The sequence below is a fragment of the Bombina bombina genome, chromosome 2 (genome assembly GCF_027579735.1).
Source record: "Bombina bombina isolate aBomBom1 chromosome 2, aBomBom1.pri, whole genome shotgun sequence".
Lineage (NCBI taxonomy): Eukaryota > Metazoa > Chordata > Amphibia > Anura > Bombinatoridae > Bombina > Bombina bombina.
The window spans coordinates 215,141,941-215,157,568 of record NC_069500.1 but is presented as its reverse complement, the minus strand read 5'-3'; the positions used below and the strand labels follow the sequence as shown (position 1 = coordinate 215,157,568).

Below are 15,628 nucleotides of genomic sequence, written 5' to 3'. Positions count from 1 at the left end.
TCAGATAGGGCATGCAATTTTAAACAACTTTTTAAATTACTTTTATCATCAAATTGTCTTTTTTTCTCTTGGTATTCTTTGTTGAAAGATAAACCTAGGTAGGCTCATATGCCAATTTCTAAGCCCTTGAAGGCAGTCTCTTTTCTCAGGGTTTTGACAGTTTTTCACAGCTATGGGGGCGTTAGTTAATGTGTGCCATACAGATAACATTGTGCTCACGCACATGGAGTTACCTAGGAGTCGGCACTGATTGGCTAAAATGCATGTCTGTCAAAACTGGGGAATGGGTAATAAAGGGATTATCTATCTTTTTGAACAAAAACAATTCTGAAGTAGACTGTCCCTTTAAAAAGAACTTAAAAGCAGTTGTAGTGCTGGGTGTGGCACTCTGAGTAATTTTTAAATGCACTTGAAGTGATGTACTGAGGACTGACACAGCCTTTGGTTTCACTCTTGTCACATTTCTGCCATGTAGGGGGAGGGGCAGACAGGCCCAGTGTTACCCTCCTCTTCACTTCCCCCTACACAGGATGCATGAACTGTACTTGAGAAACAACCAGAGGCGTAACTAGAAACCACAGGGCCCAGGTGCAAGAATCTAAGATGGGCCCCCCCCCCAAAAAAAAAAGTGAATTTGATACATATCTTTTTTTCTTTCTTTTTTTTTACATTTAACACAGAAAAAAAGTTTACATGTCTGCAAAAGGAGGTACCCTGTGCCCACAGTCTGTGAGATGGTCTAACCCCTATTACTGTATATAGTGACACTGTTTAACCCACCAGTACTGTATATAGTGAGTCAGTGACACAGTCTGTAATCTGCCAGTGAGATGGCTGGCCTGACCCTACCCGCCCCAGTACTTTATAAAGTTACCACAGTAGTCTGTGACATTGTCCAACCCCCCCATACTGTATATAGTGGTACTGTATAGACTGACACTGTTTACACCACGCCCCCCATGCTGCAGTAACATGGTCTGTAATTTGCTGGTTCCACAAACATACACACACACACATACATGCATAAATATACACACAGTCACATACATACACACATACACACACACACAAACACCAATGGGTAAAACAGAAACAATAACCCCTGTAGTCAGAGACACTAGTGAAGCATCAAGTCACACTCACATGATATCAGTGCAGGCAGTGGCAGGTCAACGTTTTTGTAAAAAAAAATGTTTAAGCTGGGCCCCAACCCAATTGCGACCCTGCACCCCCTGTAGTTTCGCCCCTGGAAACAACACACTACATGATCCTGAACCTGCAACTGGGGAGGCTTAGGCAGAAGAACTTTATGGTAAGGTTACTAAGATTTGAGTTCTAATATGGCTATTGGGTGACAGAGGGGTTGTAGGACCAAGGGTCTGATCTCACATGGATATACGGCTAACATAATAGCTGCAGTGCCAGGAGTCCGATCTGATGTTCTTTCCGTATTATTTTTATTATTAATATATCAGTATTTGTTCTTTATGTTTAACAGATTAAAAATATCACACACCCTTCAAAAGGTGCAGATATTTAGAAAGGCATAAAATTATGGGCTCCATTTATCAAGCTGGGAATGCAAATTTAGAGCCCTTGTGGCACGGCTGTAAGTTGAGAAGCAGCAGTTGTACTACCTCTGCTTCCTCAAGTGAAAAAGAGAGTACACCCGCTTTGAATTCTAAGGTTTTACATAATAATAATAAAAATCATCTGGTCCTTAGTAGGTCTTAAAATTAGTTAAATACAACCTCAGATGAACAACAAGACATGACATATTAAACCGTGTCATGGTTTATTTAAAAAAAATTAAGCCAATATGGAGAAGCCATGTGTCAAAAACTAAGTACACCCATACTGCTTCCATAGGAATTAAGAGGCTAAGGAGCAGCCAGGTGCTGCTAATCAAATGCCCTTGATTAATCGATCATCAGCAAGTCTGACCACCTCTATAAAAGCAGAGGTTTTAGCAATTTGCTGGTCTGGAGCATCTAGGTGTGTGTTAACGCAATGCCAAAAAGAAAAGACATCAGCGATGATCTTAGAAAATTGTTGTGGCCCATCAATCTGGGATGGTTTATAAGGCAATTTCCAAACAATTTAAAGTCCATCATTTTACAGTGAGAAAGATTATTCATTGTCTCCGCACTGGGGTGTAAAAAAGGCTTAGCAGCAAAATGGTTAATTATATATGTGAAGCCCTGCTCTGCAGCCACATTCAGCTCCCAAGCAGAACATGGTTGGCGATTGTCAGGGTTCTGTGACTGCCCATTCTGATTGTGTCATTTTTTTGGGTTTTTTTTGTTCATTTTAATACAAATTATTAATCAATGATTGGATAGTGGTGGGTCATGGCGAATCCCATGCATCTCAGGCCTCCAGTTGTGGGTCATGGCGAATCCCATGCATCTCAGGCCTCCAGTTGTGGGTCATGGCGAATCCCATGCATCTCAGGCCTCCAGTTGTGAATAATATATGAAGCAAATATGAGATACAATTGTTGTGGCAAAAGTGTTTTGGTGGCAGCAGATTTCCCAGTGCCTAGACCAGTAAAACAAATTTAGTATATAATTAGAGAATAAAATTGGTGTATAAGGGGCATATTTAGCAAAGTGCGAGCAGACATGATACAATGTTGCGTATCATGTCCGCTGCACATCGATAAATGCCGACAGCATACGCTGTCGGCATTTATCATTGCACATGCAGTAATTTGAATTGCTTGTGCAATGCCGCCCCTACAGATTTGCGGCCAATTGGTCACTAGATGGGGGTGTCAATCAACCCGATTGTATAGGATTGGGTTGATTTCTGTCCGCTGCCTCAGAGCAGGTGGACAAGTTTAGACCGCTGCTTCATAACTTCTGTTTCCGGCGAGCCTGAAGGCTTGCCCGAACCAGGGGCATCACGCTCCATTTGGAGCTTGATATTTCGGCCCCATAGACTGTTCATTTAAATGTTATATATTCACACAAACATGCACACAATAGGTTTCAATAGTGTTTTACACAATATGTTACAAACCCTTATAAACTGTTCAGTGTACAACAAACTAATACACCAAATAAACTACCTTAAACATTTAACCACATTGAATTATAGCAATTCATCTCACTTACAGTTTTGCCAGCAATTTATATACTAACATTTTTTCCAGCAAACAAGAAACATATTCTTCTATTATTTGGTTTAAATTGGGCACTGTACAAGTGTTCCAATCTGAAATTCTATTTGAAGTTCTGAAACGTAGCTTTAGCTTGTTAGGTAAGCATGTCCCTTTGGCTGGAATGAATGTTTATAACATACTTTTGCAGTGATCTACTACATCTGTCAAGTCTGAGTTCCTTGTACCTCCCTTTACTGTGTTTCAATTAGGGTTATTTAAAAGCTCTAATAACAAGTTGTAAGCTTGTCTGAATATGGATCACCTTCATCTAAATAGCTGTCTTCTCTAAAAGCACTATTTAAATGCTTGTCACGTGTGCATGTGCTATATAATACTATATGGCACTAATAAAACACAGAAAATTGCAATAGACATGAACTTTAAAGCAATTTTGCTGCAAACAAGTATTAGTTATATGATTGCAATGTATTAAGAACATTTAAAAACACTTTGGTGGGTTTTTTAATATATGTTTTTTGCATCATAATATATGTATTAATTTAGTTTTAATTTATTTTGTGTTTACAAGTGGAGTGCTATTTAATGCTTCCGCTAGAGCGTTAACTATGCTAGAAGTAAGCTTTCGGTTTGCGCTCGTATTATGAGTTGAAAGTAAACTGTTTTCGCTTGCACGCTATCTCGACAAGCGCAAAATACAGAACATAGAATATTGCATACACGTTCACATATTCCTCTATAGAAGTCAATAGAGAAAAAAAGTGGGAAAAAACAACTCGCACACAAACCCGATCGCATATTCTCATGAGAGCTAAACCGACACAAAAATTTGAATATTTTACATTCCAATGTTCTTCACATAGCAGAATATGTTCTATTTATTCATAAATACATTTTTCTATATATATCTGATGGTATTTTTGTACAATAATTATATATATATATATAAACCTATACAGATATATACAGGACTTTCTATTTATAAATACATAGAACATATGCTACTATGTGCAGAACATTAGAATGGGAAATACTGTATGTACAGTAAATACATAGTTAAAACCTTTATATAATATTGCATAAATATGTTTTTTTTTCATATTTTCATCTACTTGACTGCAAAGAGCTCAAATGCACTTCTCTATATGTCTATATATGTCTACATACATGATGTATTTTGTGTTTGTATGTGTATATATGTCTGTAAATGCATATATACACATATAAATGCATAAATATATGTACACAAATAAAAACACAAATATACATACATATATATATATATATATATATATATATATATATATATATATATATATATATATACACATAAATACATATACATCTTTAGAAGTGTATATATATATATATATATATATTTATATATATCTCTGTTAAAGACCTTTGCCTGCATTTTTCTATAACTCCTGAGACCTCACATCTTTGAGCCCTTATAACTTTTTTCCAATTTTTTTTAAATAATTTTTATTAGATGGTGTTATTATGAGTGTAAGTGTACTTTGTAATGTATTTTTGATGTGTTTTGTGCAACTTTTTTTTTTTTGCGAAACAGTTAACCAGAGCTCTGAGGAGCTCAAACGATCCCGTTTTCTTTCAACTTGTAATATAAGCAGTAAATATGATGAGCGCAAACATCCTCAATAAACCCTTTTTCCCTTGCGCATAATTGTTAGCTAAATAATTCATAATCTGTCCATAAATGTTGCAGTAACTTTTATGTGCATTCTGAGGTATATCTTTATCATGTCAAAAAAACATTAAACACAATGGAGAGAACACAATTCGGACGAATATCTGGGGTCTCTTCATAACTGTGTGCAACTCACAAGTGATCAAAATCAAGTCAGAAAAGTGTAGTTCATTCAGTGGTTTATTAGTAATGAATATGTACTATTTTTGGATGTGATGGAGAGACACTTTCTATTTTGTATTTAAATGAATTTAGATTCTGTATATAGCTCAGCAATGTATTTAGGATTGTAAATTTGTAGATTATAATTATGCTTTGACAGTTGTTGTGCAACTTTAACAAATTAAGATCATACTTTGTATATTCATATGCATCTTTTACAAATTAAATTGCACTTTATTATTTGTTCTATGTAAAATAAAAGTGGGAGTAATAGGGGAGTTCCTTAGATCTGACTGAATCTCTCTCACAATTATCATGATGTTCTCTAAGTTTTACACCTTCAGGTCTCAGTATTTTATCTCAGCAGCTGTACATAATACACTTATTTAACTGACACAAAAGTAATGTATACTAAACTAAAAAAAAATGATAGTTAAATTGTAGTAAAAACATTTCTGTTTAATTTGTATTTTCTGCAAACTGTGAATTTATATCAGTGTCAGGTGCTAACCTACGGCTAGATTTAGAGTTTTGTCGGTAAAGACCCGGAAAGCTAATGCCGGCTTTTTTCTGGCCGCACCATAAAAATAACTCTGGTATTGAGAGTCCACATAAAGGCTGCGTTAGGCTCCAAAAAAGGAGCGTAGAGCATATTTAACGCAGCTTCAACTCTCGATACCAGAGTTGCTTACGGACGCGGCCAGCCTCAAAAACGTGCTCGTGCACGATTCCCCCATAGGATACAATGGGGCTGTTTGAGCTGAAAAAAAACCTAACACCTGCAAAAAAGCCGCGTTCAGCTCCTAACGCAGCCCCATTGTTTGCTATGCGGAAACACTTCCTACGTCTGCACCTAACACTCTAACATGTACCCCGAGTCTAAACACCCCTAACCTTACACTTATTAACCCCTAATCTGCCGCCCCCGCTATCGCTGACCCCTGCATATTATTATTAACCCCTAATCTGCCGCTCCGTAAACCGCCGCTACTTACATTATCCCTATGTACCCCTAATCTGCTGCCCTAACATCGCCGACCCCTATATTATATTTATTAACCCCTAATCTGCCCCCCACAACGTCGCCTCCACCTGCCTACACTTATTAACCCCTAATCTGCCGACCGGACCGCACCGCTATTATTATAAAGTTATTAACCCCTAATCCGCCTCACTAACCCTATCATAAATAGTATTAACCCCTAATCTGCCCTCCCTAACATCGCCGACGCCTAACTTCAATTATTAACCCCTAATCTGCCGACTGGAGCTCACCGCTATTCTAATAAATGTATTAACCCCTAAAGCTAAGTCTAACCCTAACACTAACACCCCCCTAAGTTAAATATAATTTTAATCTAACGAAATTAATTAACTCTTATTAAATAAATTATTCCTATTTAAAGGGACATTATACACTCATTTTTTCTTTGCATAAATGTTTTGTAGATAATCTATTTATATAGCCCATAAAGTTTTTTTTTTAAATTAATGTATAGTTTTGCTTATTTTTAAATAACATTGCTCTGATTTTCAGACTCATAACCAAGCCCCAAAGTTTTATGTGAATACGCTCGACTACCTACTCCAGCTTGCTCCTGTTTGTGTAAAGGGTCTTTTCATATGCAAAAGAAGGGGGAGGGGGGGAGTGTCTTATTTGTCACTTAAAGTGGGCTTTCCAGCTACCTTTTCAACAGAGCCACACTGACAGCTTCTAAGTAAGTTTTTAAACAGTTTTATACTGGATTTTTTTTATCAGTATCTGTGCATATTATTCTTTATAGTAGTGTCTATTACATGCAGTTATATGAAAATGAGTGTATACTGTCCCTTTAAAGCTAAATACTTACCTGTAAAATAAATCCTAATATAGCTACAATATAAATTATAATTATATTATAGCTATTTTAGGATTAATATTTATTTTATAGGTAACTTTGTATTTATTTTAACCAGGTACAATAGCTATTAAATAGTTAAGAACTATTTAATAGCTAAAATAGTTAAAATAATTACAAAATTACCTGTAAAATAAATCCTAACCTAAGTTGCAATTAAACCTAACACTACACTATCAATAAATTAATTAAATAAAATACCTATAATTATCTACAATTAAACCTAACACTACACTATCAATAAATAAATTAAATACAATACCTACAAATAACTACAATGAAATAAACTATCTAAAGTACAAAAAATAAAAAAGAACTAAGTTACAAAAAATAAAAAAATATTTACAAACATAAGAAAAATATTACAACAATTTTAAACTAATTACACCTACTCTAAGCCCCCTAATAAAATAACAAAGCCCCCAAAATAAAAAAATGCCCTACCCTATTCTAAATTACTAAAGTTCAAAGCTCTTTTACCTTACCAGCCCTGAACAGGGCCCTTTGCGGGGCATGCCCCAAGAAGTTCAGCTCTTTTGCCTGTAAAAAAAACCATACAATACCCCCCCCAACATTACAACCCACCACCACATACCCCTAATCTAACCCAAACCCCCCTTAAATAAACCTAACACTAAGGAACATCCTGGCCGACGACTGAACGACGAATGACGGTTCCTTTAAATGACGTCATCCAAGACGGCGTCCCTCGAATTCCGATTGGCTGATAGGATTCTATCAGCCAATCGGAATTAAGGTAGGAATATTCTGATTGGCTGATTCCATCAGCCAATCAGAATCAAGTTCAATCCGATTGGCTGATTCAATCAGCCAAACGGATTGAACGTGATTCTGATTGGCTGATACATCGGAATTCGAGGGACGCCATCTTGGATGACGTCATTTAAAGGAACCGTCATTCGTCGTTCAGTCGTCGGCCAGGATGGATGTTCCGCGTCGGAGGTCTTCAGGATCCTGCCGTTCCGCTCCGGATAGATGACCATAGAAGATCCCGCTTGGATGAAGACTTCAATCGGATGGAAGACCTCTTCTGCCCCGCTTGGATGAAGACTTCAGCCTGATCATGGACCTCTTCAGCCCCCGCTTGGGCTTGGTTCAGGACATCGGAGGAGCTCTTCTGGATCGATCGGTGAACCTGGTATGGTGAAGATAAGGTAGGAAGATCTTCAGGGGCTTAGTGTTAGGTTTATTTAAGGGGGGTTTGGGTTAGATTAGGGGTATGTGGGTGGTGGGTTGTAATGTTGGGGGGGGGTGGTATTGTATGTTTTTTTTTACAGGCAAAAGAGCTGAACTTAGGGTTAGACTTAGCTTTAGGGGTTAATACATTTATTAGAATAGCGGTGAGCTCCAGTCGGCAGATTAGGGGTTAATAATTGAAGTTAGGTGTCGGCGATGTTAGGGAGGGCAGATTAGGGGTTAATACTATTTATTATAGGGTTAGTGAGGCGGATTAGGGGTTAATAACTTTATAATAATAGCAGTGCGGTCCGCTCGGCAGATTAGGGGTTAATAAGTGTAGGCAGGTGGAGGCGACGTTGAGGGGGGCAGATTAGGGGTTAATAAATATAATATAGGGGTCGGCGGTGTTAGGGGCAGCAGATTAGGGGTACATAAGTATAACGTAGGTGGCGGCGCTTTGCGGTCGGCAGATTAGGGGTTAATTATTGTAGGTAGCTGGCTGCGACATTGTGGGGGGCAGATTAGGGGTTAATAAATATAATATAGGGGTCGGCGGTGTTAGGGGCAGCAGATTAGGGGTACATAAGGATAACGTAGGTGGCGGTCGGCAGATTAGGGGTTAAAAAAATGTAATCGAGTGGCGGCGATGTGGGGGGACCTCGGTTTAGGGGTACATAGGTAGTTTATGGGTGTTAGTGTACTTTAGAGTACAGTAGTTAAGAGCTTTATAAACCGGCGTTAGCCCAGAAAGCTCTTAACTACTGACTTTTTTCCTGCGGCTGGAGTTTTGTCGTTAGATGTCTAACGTTCACTTCAGACACGACTTTAAATACCGGAGTTAGAAAAATCCCATTGAAAAGATAGGATACGCAATTTACGTAAGGGGATCTGCGGTATGGAAAAGTCGCGGCTGAAAAGTGAGCGTTAGACCCTTTTTTGAGTGACTCTAAATACCGGAGGTAGCCTAAAACCAGCGTTAGGAGCCTCTAACGCTGGTTTTGACGGCTACCGCCCAACTCTAAATCTAGGCCCTATTACCTTCAATCTCCCCTGTGAGAGTCTGTATCCGAGGGCAACACATGTTTAGCATGACTGCGCTATCCATTGAAAAAATAGTAATGTAATAGTAAAAATTGTGCACTATTCTTAGTGCAAGATTACAATATGGGCAGCACTATCAATAACACTATCTCCACTTGTAGTCTGGACCTTAATGTGCACAAAGTATATTTACATATGTAATATTCACCTTCTCTGACACACTACTGATGATGCATACGCAAAATCTTCTCTTAAAGCAGGTGCAGATGCACAGGGCGTATGTACACATGCCTTTACTGTAACAGTTTTAACCTTTACTAGAAGCATTTTTGCATGTGTTTTGCAAAAAAGATTCTGTTTAAAATTGAAATGCACATGAGTGTCCCTTTAATTGTATCTCAACTGAGTTAACATAGTTGCTGATGTGCAGGTGTAAAATGGTAAAAATATTGTGTCACAAAATCCTGCACTGGGTTCAGATAATTTTGCATTACATTTTAAAGGTTGTGAAAAAATCAGCAGGTCATGAGCATAAAATAAGCATTTTCAACATGTTTGTGAGTATCCATTGCTATTATTTAGTCTGTCTGTATTAGGCGGGACATACATTTCCATACGTAGCTAACAAGATCTGTAGTAAATTCGAGGTAACATCAATTACGACCACAACATCTAAAAATGGTGTTTGGCAACCTCATTATGAAAATATTTCTTTTTATTTCATACATTTACAATATTTTCGTCTTCTTAAATGGAATTTCTATCTGCAGTTGCATCATTGTGATCAGAATGTAACTGTTTGCTATTATGCATTGTTTGTTGGCAACCAAAATCTTTTGCATGGGATAAAAGAAAAACAGAAGTCCCAAAAATCGTGTTTTGAATTATCACATTTTATAATATCTAGAACATATCCTGTCACCATCTACTTACAGAAATATTGTTCTGTACATTGAAGTTTGGAATGATTTACAGTACAGTGTGAGAATTGTTATAATTCCATTGTAGAAGATAATTTCAGTTGTGGCCACTTATTTGTGGGACAAGGTTTGGCAGTGGTAAAACAATGATTTGTGCGGACACAGTGCAAATTATCGCTTGGTGGAAACCATTGTAATTTTAATGAGAGCTAATACTTGTAAACTGCAGACGATATTTAGGAAGCAGAAACTGAAAAAAAAAATCTATTTGAATTGCCAAGAGACAGCTCTAAAAAGGAAAAATGATCTCTTAAAGGGACATGAAAAACAAAATTTTTCTTTCATGATTCGGATAACGCATACCATTTTAAACAACTTTCCAATTTACTTCTATTATCATTTTTTTAATACTCTTGATATCCTTTGTTGAAGGAGCAGCAATGTATTACCGAGAGCTAACTGAACATACTGGGTCAACCAATGACAAGAGGCATATATTTGCAGACACCAATCAGCAGCTAGCTCCCAGTAGTGCATTGTTTTTCCTGAGCCTACCTAGTTAAGCTTTTCAACTAAGAATACCAAGAGAATAAAATGAATTAGATAACAGAAATAAATTGGAAAGTTGTTTTTGAGAAGGATAACATTAGGTAATACTAGGACTCATCTTGCCACAACATTTCTGAAGAATGCAAGCACACAGGATGCAAGTTAATGCAGTGATCTTTCCCTAAATGGGGTGATCCTAATCAGACCCAAGTAAGGTTAGATAAGACACAGAAAAAAAAGGGTACTTTTCCATTAACGGACCACCACCCTGTTTGCTGAATACAGAATGCCAACAGATGGCACTATAGAGTTTTGGTCTGCTAATGTAAAAGTACCCATGGAAAAATTCTCCACTATCTTTTTTGCCTCCGTCTGGGGTGTTCAAAGGGGGCATCATTCCCCAAAGTTCACTTGGAGTAGATGCCAAAGGATTGGCGGAGCTCCCCGCTAAGTGTGACAATCGTAAGAGCAGCAAGAACAATGCAGAGAAATAATGGTACTTTCCAATTAAAGGGACAGTAAACACCAGAATTTTTGTTGTTTAAAAAGGTAGATAATCCCTTTATTACCCATTCCCCAATTTTGCATAACCAACACAGTTATAATAATATACTTTTTACCTATGTGATTACCTTGTATCTATACCTCTGCAAACTGCCCCCTTATTTCAGTTCTTTTGACAGACATACATTTTTAGCCAATCAGTGCTTGCTCTTAGGAGCTTCACGTGCCGGAGCTCAATGTTATCTATATGAAACACATGAACTAACGCCCTCTAGTGGTGAAAAACTGTCAAAATGCTTTCCGATTAGAGGCAGGTCTAAGAAATTAGCACATGAACCTCCTAGATTTAGCTTTCAACTAAGAATACTAAGAGAACAAAGCGAAATTGGTAATAAAAGTAAATTGGAAAGTTATTTAAAATTACATGCCCTATTTAAATCATGAAAGATTTTTTTTACTTTACTGTGCCTTTAAGTAACCAAAACTCTATAGCGCCATCTACTGGCATTCTGTATTCACCAACAGAGTGGCGGTCTGTTAATGGAAAAGTACCAAATAAAGTTAATTTTATCTATAGAAGATAAACAAACCAAATAAATAAAGATAAACAGACCTTTCAAATCATACAGAATATTTCTTGTTTAAGCGTTTCTCTTCTGTGTGATCATAATTAATACTTTATGATACACATCTAAAATAAGATTTAATAACAGTATAAAGTACAATGTGAGATAATTGTAACCCAGTCAAAAGAATATTAATGAAAGTGACATTTTACTGTTAGGAATTGATTTTTTTGGAATTTGGCCAGTATCTAATAGATCTCTGCATATCAGTTTTTCCATATTTTCAGTATTCTGTCCTTATCTTTTTGTACTTTCCCTGCATTTGTCCTCAATGTTCTCAGTTAAGTACAAAATTTTTAGCATAGCATTATTTTATTATAAGTTTTTCAAGGACTTAATGTCTTAAAACTTTGAAGAAATGTATTGTAATTTAATACAGTGCTCATTTTATGGCTAGGACATTTAGGAACATGGAAAATTAATAGGGAGTAGACAAGATGGCTACTGTTTACTTTAGTGTAGATGTCCCAGATTCACCTGGACAGTCCTGTTTTGTTCTGTGAAGGGGCTCAATGATCTATAGAATTTCTCTCTGACAGGATTATCTAACATGTCTCATGAGTACTTATTTAGAAAGGCAAATTTTAACATGAGAACTGTTTAGCTTGCTATGCTGGGTTCTAAATGTAAAGGACAATAATTACAAACACACAATAATTTAATCAAAAAAAGCCCACAAAGATCTTTTGAGATTTTTCTCCATGCTGCCGAGTGATTATGATAATTAGATCAAAAGACTCAACCTCTCATATTGTCAGTCAGTATTCTCTTTAGAATTCCAGCTGTGTGTGTGTGTAGATATTTTTTATTTTTCTCACCAAAGAGTTGTAATCTTCTAAAATCTAGTTACTCATTCTCTGTTCATCCTACCCCTAGTTTGATCTAATCCCTATATGATTTTTGAGTTTGTGTTCTTTTAAGGAAACTAATTGCTCCTTTAAAGATTCTTGGGGGGTTTTGCTGGCTTGAATCCACTGTATCTATATTGTTAATTGATTTTTATGAAACTGTAATATATTGTGATATAAATAATAATAATAATAATAATTTAAAACATTTATGTCCCTTTTCTAAAAAAAAAAAAAAATAGTTGTTTTTATGTTTACTTCCCAGCGACAGAGCTGTGGGGCTTTTATTCCTTTACAGATCTAGTGCACTTTTATAAGTTTGATATAAATGTGTTATTGTCTCTTTAAAATGTAAAGTCTCCAATATGGGAAGTGAGACTGCATTTTGCAGGATATATTGCTATTGGGTTGACAGTGATGGTAACTAGGAGAGGGTTTAATTGACTTGTTGTGGGAAGTTGGTGTTGTGGGAACTGTCATGTATTTCCTGAAGACCATGGTTAAGGAGACCTGAAACAAAAAAAACCAAAAAAATTAAATATATATATACACATATATATATATATGGGGTGTAGTGGGTTTTGAGAAAAGCGCCTCTATAGAAATCTATTCCCACATTCCCTGTGTATATTGGTATACAAATATGTGTATCCTTTGTTGAAGGATCTTCAATAGGATATATTGAGTGAATAATAGGATAAGGTATAATGCTGGTTGTCAGTTGTGATAGGTACACTCAATTCTATGTTTTCACATATATTCCATACATGTATTACTGCGTACAGGTAAAAACACAATAAAAGTAACAAGTCCAGCCAAAAAAAAAAAAAAAAAAAAAAAAAAAAAGTAAAAAAAAAAAAAAAAAAAAATATGATTTATGTAATTTTAAACAACTTTCTAATTTACTTCTATTATCACATATTTTCTTTGTTCTTTTCATGTCCTTTGTTGAAAAGTAGGTTAGAGTAGTTAGCTCAGAAGCATGCACGTGTCTGCAGTGCTATATGGCAACAATTTTGCAAAAAAATGTTGATTTGCAAAGCTTAGTGCAGTAGAGAGTAACTCACTTTAATGGTACGGTACAAGGTGTAAAATGTAACCATGCAAAAGCCAATCACATACGCACCCTGCAAATTAGATAATGGAAGTAAAGTGCAAAGTTGTGTAAAATTGCATGCTCTATCTGAATAATGAAAGTTGCCTTTTCATCGTTGCAGTATTCTTTGCATATAACTATGGGTTTAACCTCAGCAAAGTGATTAAACACATAATTAAAGCCAGCTTCAAAGCAGCAATTCAATGCACAATTGGGACCTAGCTGAACATATCTAATGGCACATGTTATAAGAATGAACTTTTAATATCTCTATCTCATATTTCAATGGATAATTTTCTTTGATTTTTATAGAAAATGGACCATCTTTATATGTGGAGGCAGAACAAACAAAAGTTATTTCACACCGTGGTGGCAATGCGACACTGCCTTGCAAAATTCTTCATGACCCATCACCTGCTGTCTCAGCACCTCATAAAATCCGAATTAAGTGGACCAAATTAACCTCAGATTACCTCAAAGAAGTGGATGTCTTTGTTTCCATGGGACACCACAAGAGAAGTTATGGCAGCTACCAGGGCAGGGTTTACCTACAGGGAGCAAGTGAAAATGATGCTTCTCTGGTAATCACTGACATAACACTGGAAGACTATGGCAGATATAAATGTGAAGTTATTGAAGGACTTGAGGATGATACTGCTATTATATCGCTGGATTTACAAGGTATGCACCTTAACTCTCTTGAAATATCTTATTTTTTTATTATTTTTTTAATCAAAGTTTTTTATTGAGGTATTACAGATAATAACATACATTTTGTGTTGTCAAACTTATGGGATGTGAATAATACATGTTCAGAACAATATCAAACACATTGCAATTAAAAGAAAAAAAACAAGAAGAAAATTAATTGTTTGACCGGATTGGAGACAACAAATATACAACCTATAGGATATAGTAAACTACTTTTGTCTCTAATTAGAGTGCAAATCTAAAGGTGCAAAAATGATATTTTGATACCTCTTTTTAATATATAGGATCGATTAATACTAGTACCTCTGAAATATGGATTGCTGTCCATTAGAGTGATATTTTATAATGGTCCTTTGGTAGTCATGACAACCTAATTTTCTTATAGGAGGTAACATATTTTTGTATTCTTATGTATGTGGGTGCAAGGTTGCGGATAAGTACCGCTGTAAATATCCCAGTCTTACCGCTGGGAATAAAGAATCACCCCCTGCATAGTGTAAATATATGAATATGAAAAAACTAAATATATATAAAAAAGAAATATTCACCACCTCAGAGTACTATATTTAACAACAGATACATGAAATACGGAGGGGAGGGGGAGAGTAAATTAAAGTAAGACCCATGATACATAGGAGCAACACAAAAGAATCTCTGCAAGCTATATTACGGTGGACTACCCTAAGCCCAAGTTAGAAGCTATGTAGTTACAGCCAATCCTATATTATACAAGCCTACGAATATATAGGAGGGACACACAAATAGCATGGGATATTTATGAAATTTAATGTTGCCCTCTAGGTGTGGGCCCTACACCCAAGGGCAAGTGTGCTATAGCAGTAAATGGATAATCCCAAGTGATATATTTAACTTTCATAGTAGGCTGCCGCCCACTCTCATAATGGTATGTCTGCAAAGTAATAAGATTCGTCTATAATCTATAGGCTGCTGGACTACAAAGAAAGAAATACAAATGCCTTAGCTTAGGATAGAAGGGAACCTCAACGTACCTGTTAAACAATATAAGTAACTGCTTCCCAGTTGTGAGATGGCATAAAAACAAGAGTATCAATATATAGGGATACCGCAATACCCTTAGTGCTAGTGTCTCTATGCACACCCTAAATCATGAGGTTATGTGTACAGCTGCAAACTAATTCTTAACATTCACCACTAAAATACTTTGGTTATATGAAATATTTAGGACGCTCCAAGAAGATTAAAGGGGTAGCCTAGTC

At 36.3% G+C, this 15,628-nt stretch overlaps 1 protein-coding gene across 1 annotated transcript in view; it reads left to right on the top strand.

The window, feature by feature from the left end:
- Positions 1 to 15,628, top strand: part of HAPLN1 (hyaluronan and proteoglycan link protein 1) — a 189,963-nt gene that overhangs the window by 122,439 nt on the left and 51,896 nt on the right. Inside the window, exon 3 of the mRNA XM_053701473.1 lies at positions 13,992 to 14,360. Coding sequence (XP_053557448.1) covers positions 13,992 to 14,360 — 369 coding nt within the window. The remainder of the gene's footprint in view (positions 1 to 13,991; positions 14,361 to 15,628) is intronic.